This window comes from Eimeria necatrix, genomic scaffold, assembly GCF_000499385.1.
Source record: "Eimeria necatrix Houghton genomic scaffold, Enh_scaff164, whole genome shotgun sequence".
Taxonomy (NCBI): Eukaryota; Apicomplexa; class Conoidasida; order Eucoccidiorida; family Eimeriidae; genus Eimeria; species Eimeria necatrix.
Genome location: NW_013652331.1, coordinates 49,726 through 65,524, shown reverse-complemented (window position 1 = coordinate 65,524; position 15,799 = coordinate 49,726). Strand labels below are relative to the sequence as shown.

Here is a 15,799-nt window from a genome sequence, read left to right as displayed (position 1 = left end):
GGGCACCCACACTCCGAAGGCAAAACATTCCTTCACTAATTGAGATTTCCGGCGAACGACGGAGAGCGAGCTCCATTCTGTGGATGTAGAGGCGTCACCTACCACGCCTACACCCCTAACGAGCTATGAGACTGCATAATGCAAAAGCTGGTCTAACACTTCCTGATGCTCGTGTCTGACGCTGGTTGTGTGTCTCCACTTGACTTCAAAGTGCGACAAAACTTGTCAAGTTCCGGATTATAAGGGCCGTGCTTCAGGTCCCTCTGGCCTGCATCGCTGGCGGCGAACATAACTCCATTCTCATGCGGTCTCTTTGACCACGCAGCAAGGCAGAATCTTAATTCAGGAATCGGATCTTTGGCCGCCTGGCGAACCAGCGACGTAATCCATGCCTTTGCCTTAGTCTTCGCATGGGATTTATACCTTTATGTGGCGGCCGTAGGAATATAGCAGCCTCCTCCGCTGACATGGCTGACATGCCCACCACTTGCTTAGCCAAAATGTCATAGGCTTGCTCTTCAGGACTTCCTGGAGGTCCTACTATCTGACTGTCACGCTGCAATGTCTCTTCACCCGTCCTAACGACCGGTAACTCGCACCACTGGCCATTCACATAGATCCGGAGGTTGTCGGACTGAAAATACCAGGCCGCCTTATGTTCCGTCAGCCAATCCAAACCCAATATTAAATCATAAGGAACGGGTCCCACTGAGAAGTGCCACGAAAGGCGTGCATGTCCGCACCACATGCTTAACCCCGTCGCAACTCGATCAATGCGTAATTGTTCACCTGTAGCTATAGTGAGCCTATGCTCTTTTGTAAGTCTCCGCACCTTGAGCTGCAATCATTCGACTGTTTTGGTACTAATGAAACTTCTCGAATCCCCATTGTCCAAGAGCGCGTCAGACGGACTCCCTGCGAGCTCAACGCGAAGCACCGCCGTCGCACCCGCATAGCACAGTGCTCCCCCTTGGTCGTAAGGCTCTTTCATGCAAGTTTCCCGCCACCAGTGTGGCGCAATCTCTGTTGCGTATGGCCTATAGCCGTCTTCTGTTGCCTCTGCAGACTTCCTGCTGCTAGCCGTCGTCGCGCCCGGAGCCTCTTCACTCAGGATTGACGCCGACTCAGACTCCCGCTGCGCTTCCGAAAGCGGCTGAGTCCCTTCCGCGTGCCCATTGCTCGTATCAGTTCCTTCCGCAGTGTTGAGGAGTTGGTTTCCCCACTCAAGGGAGACTGGAATGGCATTGGGGCCTGTCGCTACCGCACACATCATCCCTTTGCCATGGCTACGCGGCCTAGAACTCTTATCTCCAACCACGCCTAGGCCCCCTTGTTTAATCGTTCCGTCTTCTCATTACTAGGACGTGTGGGCTGCCTACTGCTCTTGTCCTCCGGCGCGGTCCGACCTCGTTCATAAGTAGGACAGTCGCGAGCATAGTGTCCCACACCGCCACATTTCTTGCATATTTCCCCCGAACGTCTGGTACGTTCCCTTTTGCTGGGGCAGACACGTACCGGATGTCCGCGACCCTGACACTCACAGCAGTTCCCGGGGTTTTCTCTAGGAAAACAAAAATGGGCGTGGTTTAGACGGGGTCCATTTGCCTCGACAGCAGCTCTGATAGCTCTACTGCCCCTTCCTCGTAGCTCTAGCACGGTCTCCTGAGGCTCGTAGAGTCACACTGACGCTGTCGCCGCTTGTTCCCAAGAGGGATACTTCACCTGCCCGTTGTTTGCCATGAGATGGAGGTCCGTTGGTAGTCGGGTGCAGTAATAGTCGGCGAGTTCGTTGGGGGCGACACCCAAACCACGCTCCGCTACAGCTGCAAATCGATCCGTGTATTCCTTACGCCTACCATTCCACCGTACTTTAGCCAACTCCGTTGCCAGTTGATTCTGCGACATTGTTTTATTGAACCGCTCCAAAAGCTTGCGCTGTGCCGTCGCCCAGCAGCCTAGGTCGACAGTTCGCTGTATATACATCTAATACGTTAGAGCTGGGCCCACAAGGTGGTCAATTAGTGCGCTTCCCCACTCGCGCGGCTCCAATCCCATCTGGGTGTACCGGCGCTCGATGCGCATCAAAAAGGCCTGCACAGTGCTGCAATTTTCTGGGAGTATGGGAAACGTTGCGTCCGATTCCCCGGTCCCGCGTATAACAGTTCTTATCACACTCATAGCGGACTGGAATTGGTCCCACATGACGAAGGGACTGTCCCCTGGCAAAACATTGGTCACAGGTGTCACCTGTGGGTGCCCCTCCTTATGCCCATGCGCCCGCTCTGCCACGATGGGCTTCGGAGTAGCATGAAGATGATGGGCCGGTGTTCCGCTGGGCATTTTGCTTACTGATTGTAGAAGTCTCCTTTTATGTGAGGCCGATAACGCGTCCGTTGCGGAGATGCATCCATTACCGAGCTAAGAAATCTAGGTGCGAATCATTTAAACAAAATATTTCTACTCCTAGGTCCGGAAAGAAACAAAATTTCATTCCCGGAGCAGCCCCCAAATGTAGTGCACAGCGCCTCCTGCTTGCGACTAGGCTGCTACCTGCCCCACGAGTAGGGTCTATGTGAGCCTTCTACCTTCGACGCACCTCTCTGAAATAAATATCCAAATATCATTAAATGTAGTTATCTCCTCCAGTTTTTCAAGTCCATTTTTCTAGAAAATCCCCCACTCAGGGTTCTTGCTTCCATGGCCCTCTGGGGAGGAGTGTAGTGCGCAGGCACTACAATGGGGCTTGCTGGCGACCTATAGAGGATAGCTGACTGATGACCTATAAGCAGTTGAGAGGTTGAGATGCTGATCGAGCGCCGCAACTTCTTACTAGTAAAATAGAAAAGCAATCTATTAGCAAAATAACTTGTATACACTAGAAATGTCTACGAATAGCCTAAGATTGTGGCTGCCTGTGCACTACACTAGCGGCGCTAAATAACTAGCGCCACATCTCTCTATGCTGTAATTTAGGCTAGTAGGCTCTGGTCATGGACCCGATATTTCCTTTGCTTCGTGCTCATGATCTGGGCAAGAAACCAGTCACCTTTTCTCTTGCCAAAGGACTGCAGCTACAGCATATCTGGGGGCATCACAGTATTTTTCAAAAGGGTTTGTGGTTTAGGGGAATTACGGTTTCCTGTAGCATATTAAACGCTGCACTAGTCCTCTTACTGCGTGAGTTTAGGAGTTCGTCCATTGCTCATCGCTCCACGATGACAAAGTACCAAAATTGACCAGTAGGCAACTCTCTAGTGATCCCTTCTAGCAATCACAATTTGGTGGAAGCATGCGTGTAAATCTAACCCATACAACTACTTAGCTCCCTATGATATCTCATCTGTAGGTTGAGTAGAGGTCAAGGGGTAGTTACGGACGCTCGAGGGAGCGTTTAATGCTTTATAACTAGTCACCATCCGCGTCTTCAAGGCGACAGAGCGACGGACTCATCCTCGTTCATAAGAGTGGCAGCGCATGTAGGGAAGTAGATACAGCTGGTCCATCGAATCGCTGACAGCTTGATTAGAGCTTGCATGGGGAAATCCAGCAGCTCTTGAGCCACACGGTAAAGAAGAGACTACCATGCGATAGGCATAAGATGCAGTGATCATGAGAGCACTTTAGTTGCAATCTGGCTCTCACAGCTTTGAAGAATAATGTTCGTTGCTCATACAATTTCCTGAACATCTCGGTCGGAGTAAATCGCGCTTCCAGGGCCTGGAGGCGCTCATCAAGAAGTCTACTCCGTCACTATCTACAGGCTGCTTACATCACATTCTATTCATACGGACTATCATCTCGTCAGACTGGAAACATCACGCTGTCTTCTCTCATGTAAGCTAACCCACTAACAAAACCATATCGTAGATAACACATCCACCTTGAATGTCACTTGAGAAGCATTCAAGATAGCGCCGCATTGGAAGTAGTACAACTGCACTGTCAGTATCGAAGCTTTCACCATTAACGACAGTGAGCAAGGGCTCATGAGGGACTCTTCTCACCCTGAGTTGTTGTTAGCCTGCAGCCAGTGGACTGACAAAACTACAATGTGCGCGGCTTCAGTATCGAAGAGAGCTTCATACCAGCGGCCAATCAGCTGAAGCCGGACGACTACGGTGAGTCCATGCTGCATTGCACATCCGGCACTCAGCAGCTGTATCTCCACTCAGCATATTGCGACACCACCGCTGCTTATTGTCTATGTTTGCGCATTGCCTCCCAAATATCTCAGAAGTTTTCTGACGCCCGACTGCGCTTCTTTGCTGCTGGTTTGGGAGGGTGTTCCCAATCCACATCCTGCTGATCTTTGTAACTTCGTGGTATCTGCTTTTGCTTTCCCCAACTAGAAAAGGCTACCATGGCGATTGGGCTTGTTGCCACTTTGCATAAGTTTCTCTCAGTCTCCCTGTAACTTGGTGCATTTGTGTCATCTGTAAAAGCTTAGTTCGACTCTTTGCACAAGCAAGCGTTAGGAACCTTACTTTATCACGTGACTACGCCCATAGTCTACCGAAGCAGGGCAGTCCCTAGCATATTAGCCATCCCCCTCGCACGTCTTACACGTTTCCGTCAATGTCTTAGCCCGTGCTTTTCTTTTAAGACAAAAAAGCTTTCGGTGGGGCTTCACTTCGCACTCATGGCAGGCGAATGCTTCTCTATCACTACTGTCATCACCGCCCCATGTCTTGTTCTTCTCTTCAACAGTAGTTCTTGTTTGCTCTTCTGCCAGCCTAAATGTCTCAGCGAACCGCGTTTACTCTAATGGTTATGCTTAGCCATGGCCCGCTCATGCAGACCGAGTCTTCCGCTCCTTCCTTCTTTGATGACAGCTTGGCTCTCATGCCCTTCTATTGCAACGCCGAAGTCCGAGTCCCAACGGTGTTTTGCAGAAAAGCGGCTTGACATGTCATCTTTTCTTCTAGTGATACCACACTTTACTCTGGCTGCGAATAGTGTTGTATAACCCTCCTAATCTTCCTTCCACTCGATTCTATCCAATTTTCCCAATATCTTCGTTTGTGACAGAAAACTGAACTGACTAGGAAACCACTGCTTTACCAGTTCTCAGTTGTTCATATTTCTGGCGAGCTCTAGGTATATACAGTGCAGTATATCACGATCCGTCTGCAGTTTATACGCTCCTTGCACCATTGTAGTGGATCTTGCACCGTATCAGTGAAGGGGATATCCAAAGGTCTCCTGGAAAAAGTCATCGTGAAGCTCCTGTTCTCGTGTTTGAGGGATTTCTATTGGTCTGGAAATGTCGTCTCCAAATGAATTCGCCCAAAAGACCCGCTCAAAAGTTCCTCCCAGGCGATCAAGTGCTCAACAGCAGTTACCTGGTTCTGCTTATCTGTTATGTAACAACCCCCAGAAGCCGGTTGTCGAGGTGTCCTGTCTCTTGGAAACCTCGGCGTTTCTTAAAGCTCGGCCCTTAGGTGTTCTGATTGTTAGTTCAAAGGGCATCTGCTGGGTGCTGTCTCTGCGAGCAACTTTGGTGAGGGCTTTTCCGGTAGTTCTACGGTTTTAACTATCAAGGGGACCTGTGAGACAGCTCGGGATATTTCAAGACATTACGCACCAAGCCTAGTTCAGCGCCTACATGAATCATGTCTACAACACCACACAAAAGTAGCACAAAGGTTTGAATATTACAGACACTTAGTTTAGGATAACCAAAAGCTCTCAAAGACGCATCTCTCTGCAACGCCTGGCCCATCCATCTCCACACAGTACCCCTTGCCTGCAGTGTCGCAGCCAGCTCAAAGCTGTGGGCCTAGCTACAGAGCTCTCCAAATCTACCGATCCCGTGAACTCTGCCGTTTTGCAAACTTTACAGGCACTGCCGCAGACGCATGTAATTTGCTCTACATGGATATCAAAGGCTACTTTTACATGCCATCGAAGCGCGCAGCACTGCAGCTCTGGTTCTCCTCAGCACTGGACCCGCCCTGTATAACAAATTTTAGTTGCTGAGTTTGTTTGATCGCCTAGGCTTGATCCTGCCACTCATCCCACCCTTGAGCTTTCATAAGCACTTCCCGCTCTGCTCGAACTCCCTTTGTTAAGTAACTGCATCCCGCAATTGCCTTAAGAGGCAACGCTGTCTGCTGAGACTTGCTGTGCCGTTCACCGCAGCACCCTCCAAGAATAAAAGTGTTTCGCTGGGAATGAACAGCAGATCTACACTCCTTGCACTCGCCAGCAGTATCTCCACTGCCTTTCAGTCGACGCCTTTACTTCCAACGTTTTTAGGTGAAATTCGCTGGATCCTGTAGCTACGCCCCGCCGTAGAAGCGGAAGCTGGGTAATAAACCAGAGCAGTGCTTCCGAGCCCTTGACGGAGCCAAGCCGCCTCAGACAAGGTTCACCGCACTACTGTGCTGACCCAAAGTTCGAGTCTCATCAGACACCGTCCAGCTCACACAAAAATGCAGACTGCCTACACAGAATATGTGACCTGAGACGTAACAATGCTTCAAACCCTCTCCGCTGTTCAATTAGGTCATCAAGTCTTCAACCCCTGTTCACTTAGGCGTGAGGAAAATATCACTAAATTGCTTTACAGCAAAAGCCCGCTGCTAGGGTACGAGGCAAAACTCAGATTAGCACGTCTGAAAAGCTTACGGGACTGACACCACACGACAACTAACATTGTGAAATGGAGAGCAGTGTCTTCCTGCCCTCACTAAAGAAAATGCCGAGCAATTTCGCACACTGTATTTGTGAAGGCCCTTCAGCAACTATCGTCCTAAGAGAGATATCCTCAATCTTCCCCCCCTTGCCAGTGGACAAACACAGAGGCTGTGCAAGGCTCCCCCTGGGGATATGCGCTCCATGGCTTGCCCGAATGGCCCCTCCCGCTCTGTTTTGCACCATACACCAACATCAGTAATTCTTCCACGAAGCAGATGAGCTTAGACCAGCGGCAGCAAGCTGGCCAAACACAAGAAATGAAACACAGCGGGATCCTTCTGGGCATGTAGCGAGGCACTAATTGATATCTATCCTTCTACCTAAGATTCCCACACCACCACAAGAGCAACACTGTATGTTCTGCAGGAAAAACGCTGTGAACTACAACAAAGAACAAGCGCACCAAATCACGCAGATGGAAGACAACTAGGGCGTGTGGAAAGCAGCTGCAGAAGCCGCCCTGTTTGTTACAACCAGTTCGATTACCACGTCTCATAGTTGTGTCCAAGTCCGTGCGTTTTGGGCAGTGACAAGCCAAATCGTGCCCTGATTCCGTTTCCCTTCACAGACTTGACGCAACCAAGAGTGGCAGCCTCACGGCCCCCAGGCGCCCTGAAACAGCTAAAAGCTACTACTAAATAGGCTGCGTCAGAACCGGCCGTCGCAAATAAAAAAAGGACCATGATGCCGCAAGGCAGCAAATCCACAAAGGCAACATAACAACCAAACGTATTGGATGCAAGGAGAAAAGACGAACAGGGAGCTGCGTGAGGCGGTAGGAGGTCACGCGGAACATATCGGACTTGAGGTATAAGTTTTCCGCCTTCGCCTTGCCTTCTTCCCATTACTCTATTGTGAGACTGCGGAAAGAAAAATGACAAAATCATGCGCCTTGTTCCTTATGTATTTCGTCGTACATCGTCCTTATCTCTTCGCAGAAAACCTGCACGGAAGGCCCACGCGCAACAACAACGTTGGCAAACTTAGTCCGAATTTACAGCTCGGCATGTACAAGCGGCTGCTTTGCGCATATTAACACAGGCATAGCACTACAGACGTATTCGCCCTGCGATGTACACAACGCTTTCCATGCAGATACAAGCAACAACCATATTCGTACTCCAGCGCTCGGCTCCTGTGGAGGCCGCCAAACATCCAACAAAACTGTTAACCACTTCTGTGCTGTGTTTTCAGCCTTCATGTTCCCCAAAAGGCGCAGGTCAGAGACCAAGCGCTTGCTGGCTGTGCCACAAATACCCCTACATATGCCAGTCGTTGTATCAATGTCCCCCACCTCCCTGACGTGGAAGTCACTAACCTCTTGTGCATAGTGACGCTTGAGTTTGAAAGTAGGCGTCAACAAGCCGTTTTCAACCGTGAATTGTTCAGAGTGGAGGTGTATTTTTCTGGCAAGCTCAAATCCCTTCAGGCCCTGCACCTTTCCAACCTGTTGCATGTCGTCGTAGACAGCCTTCTGCACTGCAGGGTCTTTTACCCACTCTTCAAAAGGCCGAGAGTCAGCAACATCAGCTCCACGCACCTCTTGCAGCCAACGCAGCGTCTGCTCCTGGTCTGGCACGACAATTGCGACGAGAGAGGTCTGGAGTGGCGAGACAAAACACGAAATAGGAGACAGCTGATATTACCGTAAGTATGCCAGAAAACCCAAATTTGACCACTTACTTCTTTCGTGTGCACAAATCACAAATTGCGCATGTCCTGCAAGTGTCCTCACTCATGTACCCATGCTCACGCATGTGCTTGTACGCACGCATTCATAAGTCGACGTAATAATGCATTATTTTGCTTGAAAAGCACGGCCACATACTTGCCAATTTCCGTATATGCGCGCAAGAAGCACCATGCATTCAGTACGTTCACTGTTTACCTGCACAGCTACATATGTGCACTGTCTATGCATGCACACCACCTGTGAGCATCTGAGTTCGTCATTTTATGCCAACTTTGCACGCATGTCGATGCGGCAGACATAATTTCTGTGCATGCTTATGTGTCTGCTTGAGCCTCGGTACGTACATCTTTACACCTGACAAATCATGAATCCATGAATGTGAATGTGTATACTTTAGCTCAATATTATAGAGTCTCTGCATTCGTCCAGCCATCGTCTCGTTTTCCCTTTAATGTGCGCCTGTGCCTGTTTCTGCTCCCCTCAATCTGTCTGTGCATGGACATATTCGTGTCAATATATGATTGTCATTTTCAAATACCTCTGAAGAAAATCCGAAGACAAAACACTGCGCCACGAATCGGCTTTGCATATACACTGTCTCCACCTTTTCAGGGGCAACATATTCTCCCTGCACCAGAGAAAACAAAGCAAACGTGTATAATGCGTCGTGAGGCTGAGATGGAACAAAGCACCAGCAGCGGACAAACGATATCAGTCAGATATAGGAGCACGCATCCTCAACAGACACTGGAAAAGCTACACACAAGGGGCAATGCTATGGGAAGCAGACGAATAAATCAAGGCAAATGCTGACACGGTTATGCCACGGTAACATCAAAGAGGTAACAAGGGATGAAGGCCAGATGTGCGAGAGACGGGGAAAGTCACAAAAAGCAAAGAATAATCACAAAAAACACAGAGTACCGTGCTACAACGTTAAATATACACAAAAATGTCGCTGTGTGAAATGTGTTCAGGCTGTTCTGCTTGACCTGAGCAAGCTTGAAAATGTTCTTCTTCCTATCTATAATTTGCACTCCCCCGTTGGGCAAAAGCGCAGCTATGTCCCCAGTGTGCAGCCACCCGTCTTGGTCTATAGCGGCTCGCGTCTCTTGCGCATTGCGAAAATACCCAGCCGAGACCGTAGAGCCCCTGACGCAAAGTTCCCCCTTCGGAATTTCATCTTTTATGGAATACTTGTTCATAGTTTCGCTGACGTCCAATAGACAAAATTCCAAAGACGGCAATACTCCACCTATCTGCCCTGGATTGTTGTCGTACACATTCCATGTAAGAAAGGAAGCGCCCATTGTTTCCGTCATGCCATAACCCTGGGCCACAAGACACCACACATTCAAGAAAATGCGCATTCGACAACATTGATTCTGTGCCCTGGAAGGCCTGAAACGTCCGGCAGGCACACTACAACAACAAAAAGCCACCAAACACGAACGGCGAGGCAAGCACCTGGCTCATCAGATTGCCGGACACATACGTCCAAATTCACAGGGGCCTAAATGAGATAGAAGCAACTTCACGTGCAAGTTCCTGAGGATTGCGTTTGTCACGGCGAGTAATGCGAACACAACACAACCAAATAACCCAATAAAGCATGAAGACCGGAAGAGCGTGCACACTGTCAGAAATGATGTATACTCAAAAACTCCAGCAGCCAAGAGCCTCAAAACCCGTTGAAAAACCCCGAAACACCCTGAAACAGAAGATATGTGCACATAGACACGCGGGAACCACAGCTGGCGACGCCTACGCTCATTCAGCTACGTAACCAAGTAAGATACGCACACACATGAATTTACATGCGTGAAAGCGCACAGACAGAACACATATGAGCCACATGAACACCAGTGAACAAGTAAACAGGGGTCATGCCTTTCTGCTTAACATGCACGCCTGTTTAATGACGCAATCATGCAAAGACAGCCTGGAATACATGAAGAGGTGTGAAAGCATGCGCGCAGGCGCGCCGTGCGCTTACTTCAACAATCCAGCAGCAGAAAAATGCTCTCATCCTCTCAAGAGTGTGGGGGTCAAGAGGAGCAGAGCCCGTTAGCATAATACGCACGCGACCGCCCATGAGATTCTTGAACTTGTCAAACACAACCTGTAGCGACGAAGCAGGAAAAGCCACGAGCAAGATATGCACTATGTCCAGAAAGCGGCAGTTTCACTATAGAAACAGTACTTGAACAAAACGCGCAGACCAGCGTGGACCCTCCCCAACAAATAGCATTGTGCTGCCGCGCTTGTATGCCTGCTTCGCCTTACCTTGTCCCAGAACGGATGCTGAGGTATGCCTGAGCTTCGCAGACGTCGAATTTTCGCGGCCAGGGCTGAGAAGCGCCGACAGAGCATGCGACAGCATCCAAGAAGCAACGTCAAGTGCAGGCGATGGCCCAGCCGAGTACACTGTGAGCAACGCCGCGGTAGAAGTCAGTCATCGCGTCATATCTATGGTCACTGTTTGTGTCATGCATCCGCGCTCTTTCGTGCGCACGCACAGAATGACACGAGCATGAATTTTGACGTCTGTGGCTATCTACCGCCAAATGGTAGTGCCGGAGTGCGTATCTCCCGTCAGTACTTCAGAATTGCATGCTGCGCCCCCTCGGCCATCAGTGCAAAATATTGTTGAGAGGAAGCAATACAAAGTGGTGAAGGCAAACGTGTACTCTAAAGGCAGATGCTCAGTGGCTATTACCTTGGTTGAAAAGGGATCGCGCCACGAACGACTTTCCCTGCAGGCTACTAGTTACTCTGGCTTCAATCCTCTGGAAGAGCCGAGGGACGCTGACGGACCAAAGACCCATAAAGCGCAAAACACGAAAACACTCTTCGTGTTGAAGTAAATACACCGAGAGGATTCAAGGGAAAACTGAGTAAACTGTCGATTCAGCAGCGCGTAGACATGCACAAACAAAAGCAGGCAATGCAGCGCACCCTACAGAGACTAATGCTCCTGTTCTCAAGAGTACAAAAAAAAGACGACAATGAAAATGCAAAGAAAATAAAGGTTATGAGACTTGCGCCTTTTCACTTTCCTAGATGCGTCCCCGCCCATATGCACGCATTCTGCACAAAACGACAGATTTCACCTTCCTTGGGAAGTCCTTACCTGCAGAAGACTGTAGGTTTCAAAACCTGCACATCGTCCAGCAATTTGTGAGTGTCCTAAAAACCACAGACCAAAACGGCGCACAAGTATTCAACGTAGTTAAGTGCAACGCTTTGAAGTGAAGGCAGTTAAAAGCCCGTACACCGCAACGTCACCAGAGCTGTCGGAAAACGAAAGAAGCTTTCACTTTACAGAAGTTACAAGCCTAGGAAGGCTACGTTACCGACTAATGAAGTGCGTTTTTCAGGCTGTTGTGCTGCAATCAAGTGAAATTGTTTGCTTATGTGAGACTGCTGAAAGTGAACAGGGAAGCCTCACGCCAGAGTAAAAGCCAACCCTGGCGCCGTAGCTGAAGAACACATTTTCGCAAAAGCGCTCGTAAACGTGTGCGAGCGGCAGGTAGGAAAGTAAGCAGTCGGACGAATACAAGTGCAAGCCGTTCTCGTGGAGAGCTGATGCAAACAGCGAAATAAGCTCAGAACAGAAGAAAAAGCTGTGAGTTACCTAGAGCCCTGTACAGCATAAGACCCAGCATCCCTTGTGGTGTTTGCGTTCCATAGAGCTTGCAAGTTGTTTTGGTGCCTTCAATATTCCCGTGTTGATGCAAACATACAGCCGATTACAGTAGTGGTCGCAGAGAGCGTCCAAATGTTTACCTCTTGTCACAAAAAAACGCAAGGGTGCCGACAGGACAAAATTATGGGGAAATAATGGACGAATATGAAAAAACTGCAGATGCGTACTCTGGAGGAGAAGTCACCACGACAGGCAAGGAGTGGTAAGCAAGAGACACAGAAGACAACCCCGAAAAACGGAGAAATAGATTTGCAGGATGTGCATAAAGAAATAACAGTAGACAACAAATATGATGTGGAGACACACGGCCTTCAATAGCAGTTGCGACGCAAGCTACGAAGTTCCCGTGGGACATCATCACGCCTTTCGGACTGCCAGTCGTCCCTGCAAGGCAGGACATACAATATTGAGCCCTAAATCCTATGCCCTAAACGGCAATCTCTGAGCTATAGGCCTTCTGTCGAAAGCCCTATGCTCGAAGGAAAGCATGGGCGTCCAAGACTGCAAGCGGCATCCACAAACTAGGTGACTGCGGAACTGGAACATTAACTGTCTCAAAGAAGCAGGCTCTTTCGTAGCTAGCGATTGAGCTTGATTGCTACCTAACCGCTTGTACGTCATTGGCTAGTTAAACAGTCCACTGCGCTCTTGCCTGAGGTGTAGCAGATGGTGTGTAGGGACTCCAGCGTCGGCTGCACCTCATTGGAAAGAGGAACCACATTCCGCCTTCCCTGTAAACAAGAAGGACAAAAATCTCCAGGGAAGTCCGTCATAAGTTTATTCGCCAGTACCAGTGTCGCTAAGAAGCACGTGCTGATCCACCTCATAAGCTCGTAAACGGCCAGAATTCGATCTATTCACACGTCTCAGTTCTCAAGGAAGCTTCGAAACACATGTTTCCTTTACCGCCCCTCCCCTGCTCCTCTGTCGCTATGCTTCTGGTGTATTTAATCCATTTCGCCGCTGTCGAAGGTATTTCTGACGATGCGTACGAGCTCTAGTAAGTCGTTCCACGATAGCAAACGCAAGTTGAGAGCGGCGGCTCTCTCCTTCTGATCTTCTGGTATATCATCCACCGTGACTATACACTCCATAGCAATTTCGCGCTGCTGGCTGGTGGCGCTGGAGCTGTCTGCGGTATGCTGCTGTTGCAACGCGTCCAGGAGTTTGACGAGACAGTCCCCGTCACTCACGACGGTTTTCATCTGCGTCTCTCCTAATATAAATCGTGTGCTCTGTGGCCCCAAAGTGTCGTACAGGGGGATGACTGTTATGCCGTACGCGTTTGCTGCGAGCAACATCCACATAGACATCACATTCCTCATGGCACTACCATTCGTAGGTAGACGGAGATGACCCGCTTTTCGAATAATTATTGTGCACATGCTCTAAAGACGGATGTGCGTGTCTGCTCTAAAGACGGATGTGCGTGTCTAGACACACTGTTGTGCATAGGCATGTTGAGATACATGTATACGCGTACTTAAAAAGTAGGGGACGCGAAACACCTTGAAGATACTTCCACTCTACGCTCACACATGCATCTGTGCAATCCTTGCAACCGAACGTGCTAACGTGCTACTACTCCAAAGCACGGACGCATGAATAAGCTAAGAAACCAAAAAGTAGACAAGCAAGTAAAGGGGAAACTAAACGAGAGAAGCAAATGGACTGACGAGTTGAAACTCACATGCATGCTCTGTTATGACCCATTCCTCCCTATTTTTAGCAAAAATGCCTATGCAACGTAAAGCTAGCTCGCTGCCCGAAACGTCAGTGAAAACCCGCTGGGGCACAAGGTCTTCGTTAAGAAGACCGCTGCCAACTTCTATGGCAAGTCGCTCCACCTGAAGGTTGCACAAGCGAACTTCAGGAAAGCACCATGACGGAGAAAAAGAAAACGCATACGTAGGAGACTGATTCTGATTGTTATATGAAGCCTCGGAGGTAGCAACAGATGCATCAAATGTATCCATCACAGAGACCAGACGAAAAGTCAACCACACAGCAGAAAACGGGAAGAAAAGTAGACAATGCAACCAAACATAGTCTGGCGAAAAAAGTAAAAGCGGCCACAGCGCCAAAGAATGACATTGACAGAGTGGTTTGAGACAAGAAAATGACGAAAAATTATGGACGCGACACAGAAAAGTTTACCTCTCTGTAAGTTTTCCACACATAGTCTCCCTTCCTTCCATCAGGCAGGAGCTGTCGAGTTCCCAAACAAGGACCTTCAGGGGATCGGCCCACTCCCATCTGAAAAAGCTCCCACCTGCACCCAAAACCTGAATCCTCATGCAAACTGCTCTGATTCGTCTAGACCTACGAAGGTTGCAGACGGGAGTTGTGCTCTCTAGTTCGCCTACAGGACTCTCTGCCGCACAAGCTAAAGCTAGTTATTTCTCACGCATTTTTGACTGGGTTAGTCGAAAAATTGTCAGCTAGCCGGTCTAAGCAAGAATAATGCCGACGTGCTGCTGTGCGTTCAGCTGCACGCACACACCACCGCAAAAGAGCAACATATCCGTCTAGCTATCCAACTACTTGGTGCCTATGCAGCGCAAAACTCCACAGAGATATATGTTACTGAACTGCGCTACGGGCAGGTCCATAGTTGGTTGTTTGTGACATTAATGCAGAAGCATGCACATAACTTCTGTGTTTATATATGTCCGCATACTACCACCATGCATTAAACAAATTTGTGAGCAAGCTTGTATTTTAATGAGGTAGCCGTTGCCACGTGTTGGGCCTGATAATAAAAAATGGGCGGAAGAGTTAGGAAATGAAAGCAAGAAAAAGCGGGTCAAATACGAGACCAGGGCCCGCCAGCAGCAGCAACACGGCGCGGCGACAATTCAATGCAGCTCTTGCAGGGTTAATATTTGAGCATGCGAAGGCACATTTGCCGCACCCGTCTCCTCTGAGCCTGGCACAAGGACTGAATACTGCACGTCCTTCACAGATGAGTTCGCTGCCCCCATCCTTTATTCTGCTGTTTTGACTCCAAGTTGTGCGGGTTGGCTGGTAGTTTTGCAGCATAAGCAACGAAGCCACGCTTCGTATTCAGTATCCTTCAGGCTGAACCGACGGAATTTCTCTGAAGGCCCCGCCAGCTTCGGCAGAGGACGTGGGAACGGCAGAAGTATTGGCTGGGCTGAGCTTCGCTTGGAGCACCGCGGAGCGTCGTGGAGCAGGCAAATGCTGCCGAGGGACACTGTAATGAAGATTAACACAAGAGGTCTAATTTCTGCTGCATGAGGCGTAGTGAGACATGAAAAATAGATGGACAGGTCTCCAATAGGGACGGCGCAGCAGAAGGGAGGCCGAGGCGGGCCGTCGCGAGTCGCAGACAGCTCAATAGGACAAAAGCGGTACACGTGAAGAAACTCCACTAATGAAAAATACAGAACAAGATTGTTTTACACTTTTGCAGTGCTTCCAGTGTAAACAGACAAACAGACAGGCATGGGGCTTCCTCAGCCCCGCCAGGCCCGCCAGGTACGTTGCCTGCGCTTCAGCTGACTTTAGCATCAAAACACAAAGTCGGTGAGTACACTAAAGGAGATAAAATTGAGTACGTTTTTTCGCAAACTGTGCAGTGTAGTAATATGTAGTCTTAATTCTTCTGCGATCCGTGGGCACTTCGGGCCCTCACACCAACAACACTCCAGGGATGAATCCCCTAAGAGAAAAAC

At 49.3% G+C, this 15,799-nt stretch overlaps 3 protein-coding genes across 3 annotated transcripts; all 3 read right to left on the bottom strand.

Annotated features, from left to right (window-relative positions):
* Nucleotides 1-844: 844 nt before the first annotated feature.
* ENH_00019370 (hypothetical protein) lies at nt 845-2,340 on the bottom strand (the record flags this gene model as incomplete). The annotated part of the gene is made up of 3 exons (XM_013579380.1): nt 845-1,222; nt 1,407-1,530; nt 1,991-2,340. 3 exons carry the CDS (start codon nt 2,338-2,340, stop codon nt 845-847), a joined length of 852 nt encoding a protein of 283 aa, XP_013434834.1.
* A 5,242-nt stretch (nt 2,341-7,582) lies between these two features.
* On the bottom strand, nt 7,583-11,220 carry ENH_00019360 (long-chain fatty acid CoA ligase, putative; the record flags this gene model as incomplete). Its single annotated transcript, XM_013579379.1, has 7 exons — nt 7,583-7,642; nt 7,820-8,299; nt 8,931-9,020; nt 9,385-9,723; nt 10,389-10,514; nt 10,679-10,743; nt 11,112-11,220. 7 exons carry the CDS (start codon nt 11,218-11,220, stop codon nt 7,583-7,585), a joined length of 1,269 nt encoding a protein of 422 aa, XP_013434833.1.
* A 1,498-nt stretch (nt 11,221-12,718) lies between these two features.
* Nucleotides 12,719-14,357, bottom strand: ENH_00019350 (hypothetical protein, conserved; the record flags this gene model as incomplete). The annotated part of the gene is made up of 4 exons (XM_013579378.1): nt 12,719-12,832; nt 13,094-13,389; nt 13,792-13,948; nt 14,259-14,357. The coding sequence occupies 4 exons, from the start codon at nt 14,355-14,357 to the stop codon at nt 12,719-12,721; spliced, it is 666 nt and encodes a 221-aa protein (XP_013434832.1).
* Between the last annotated feature and the right edge of the window lie 1,442 nt (nt 14,358-15,799).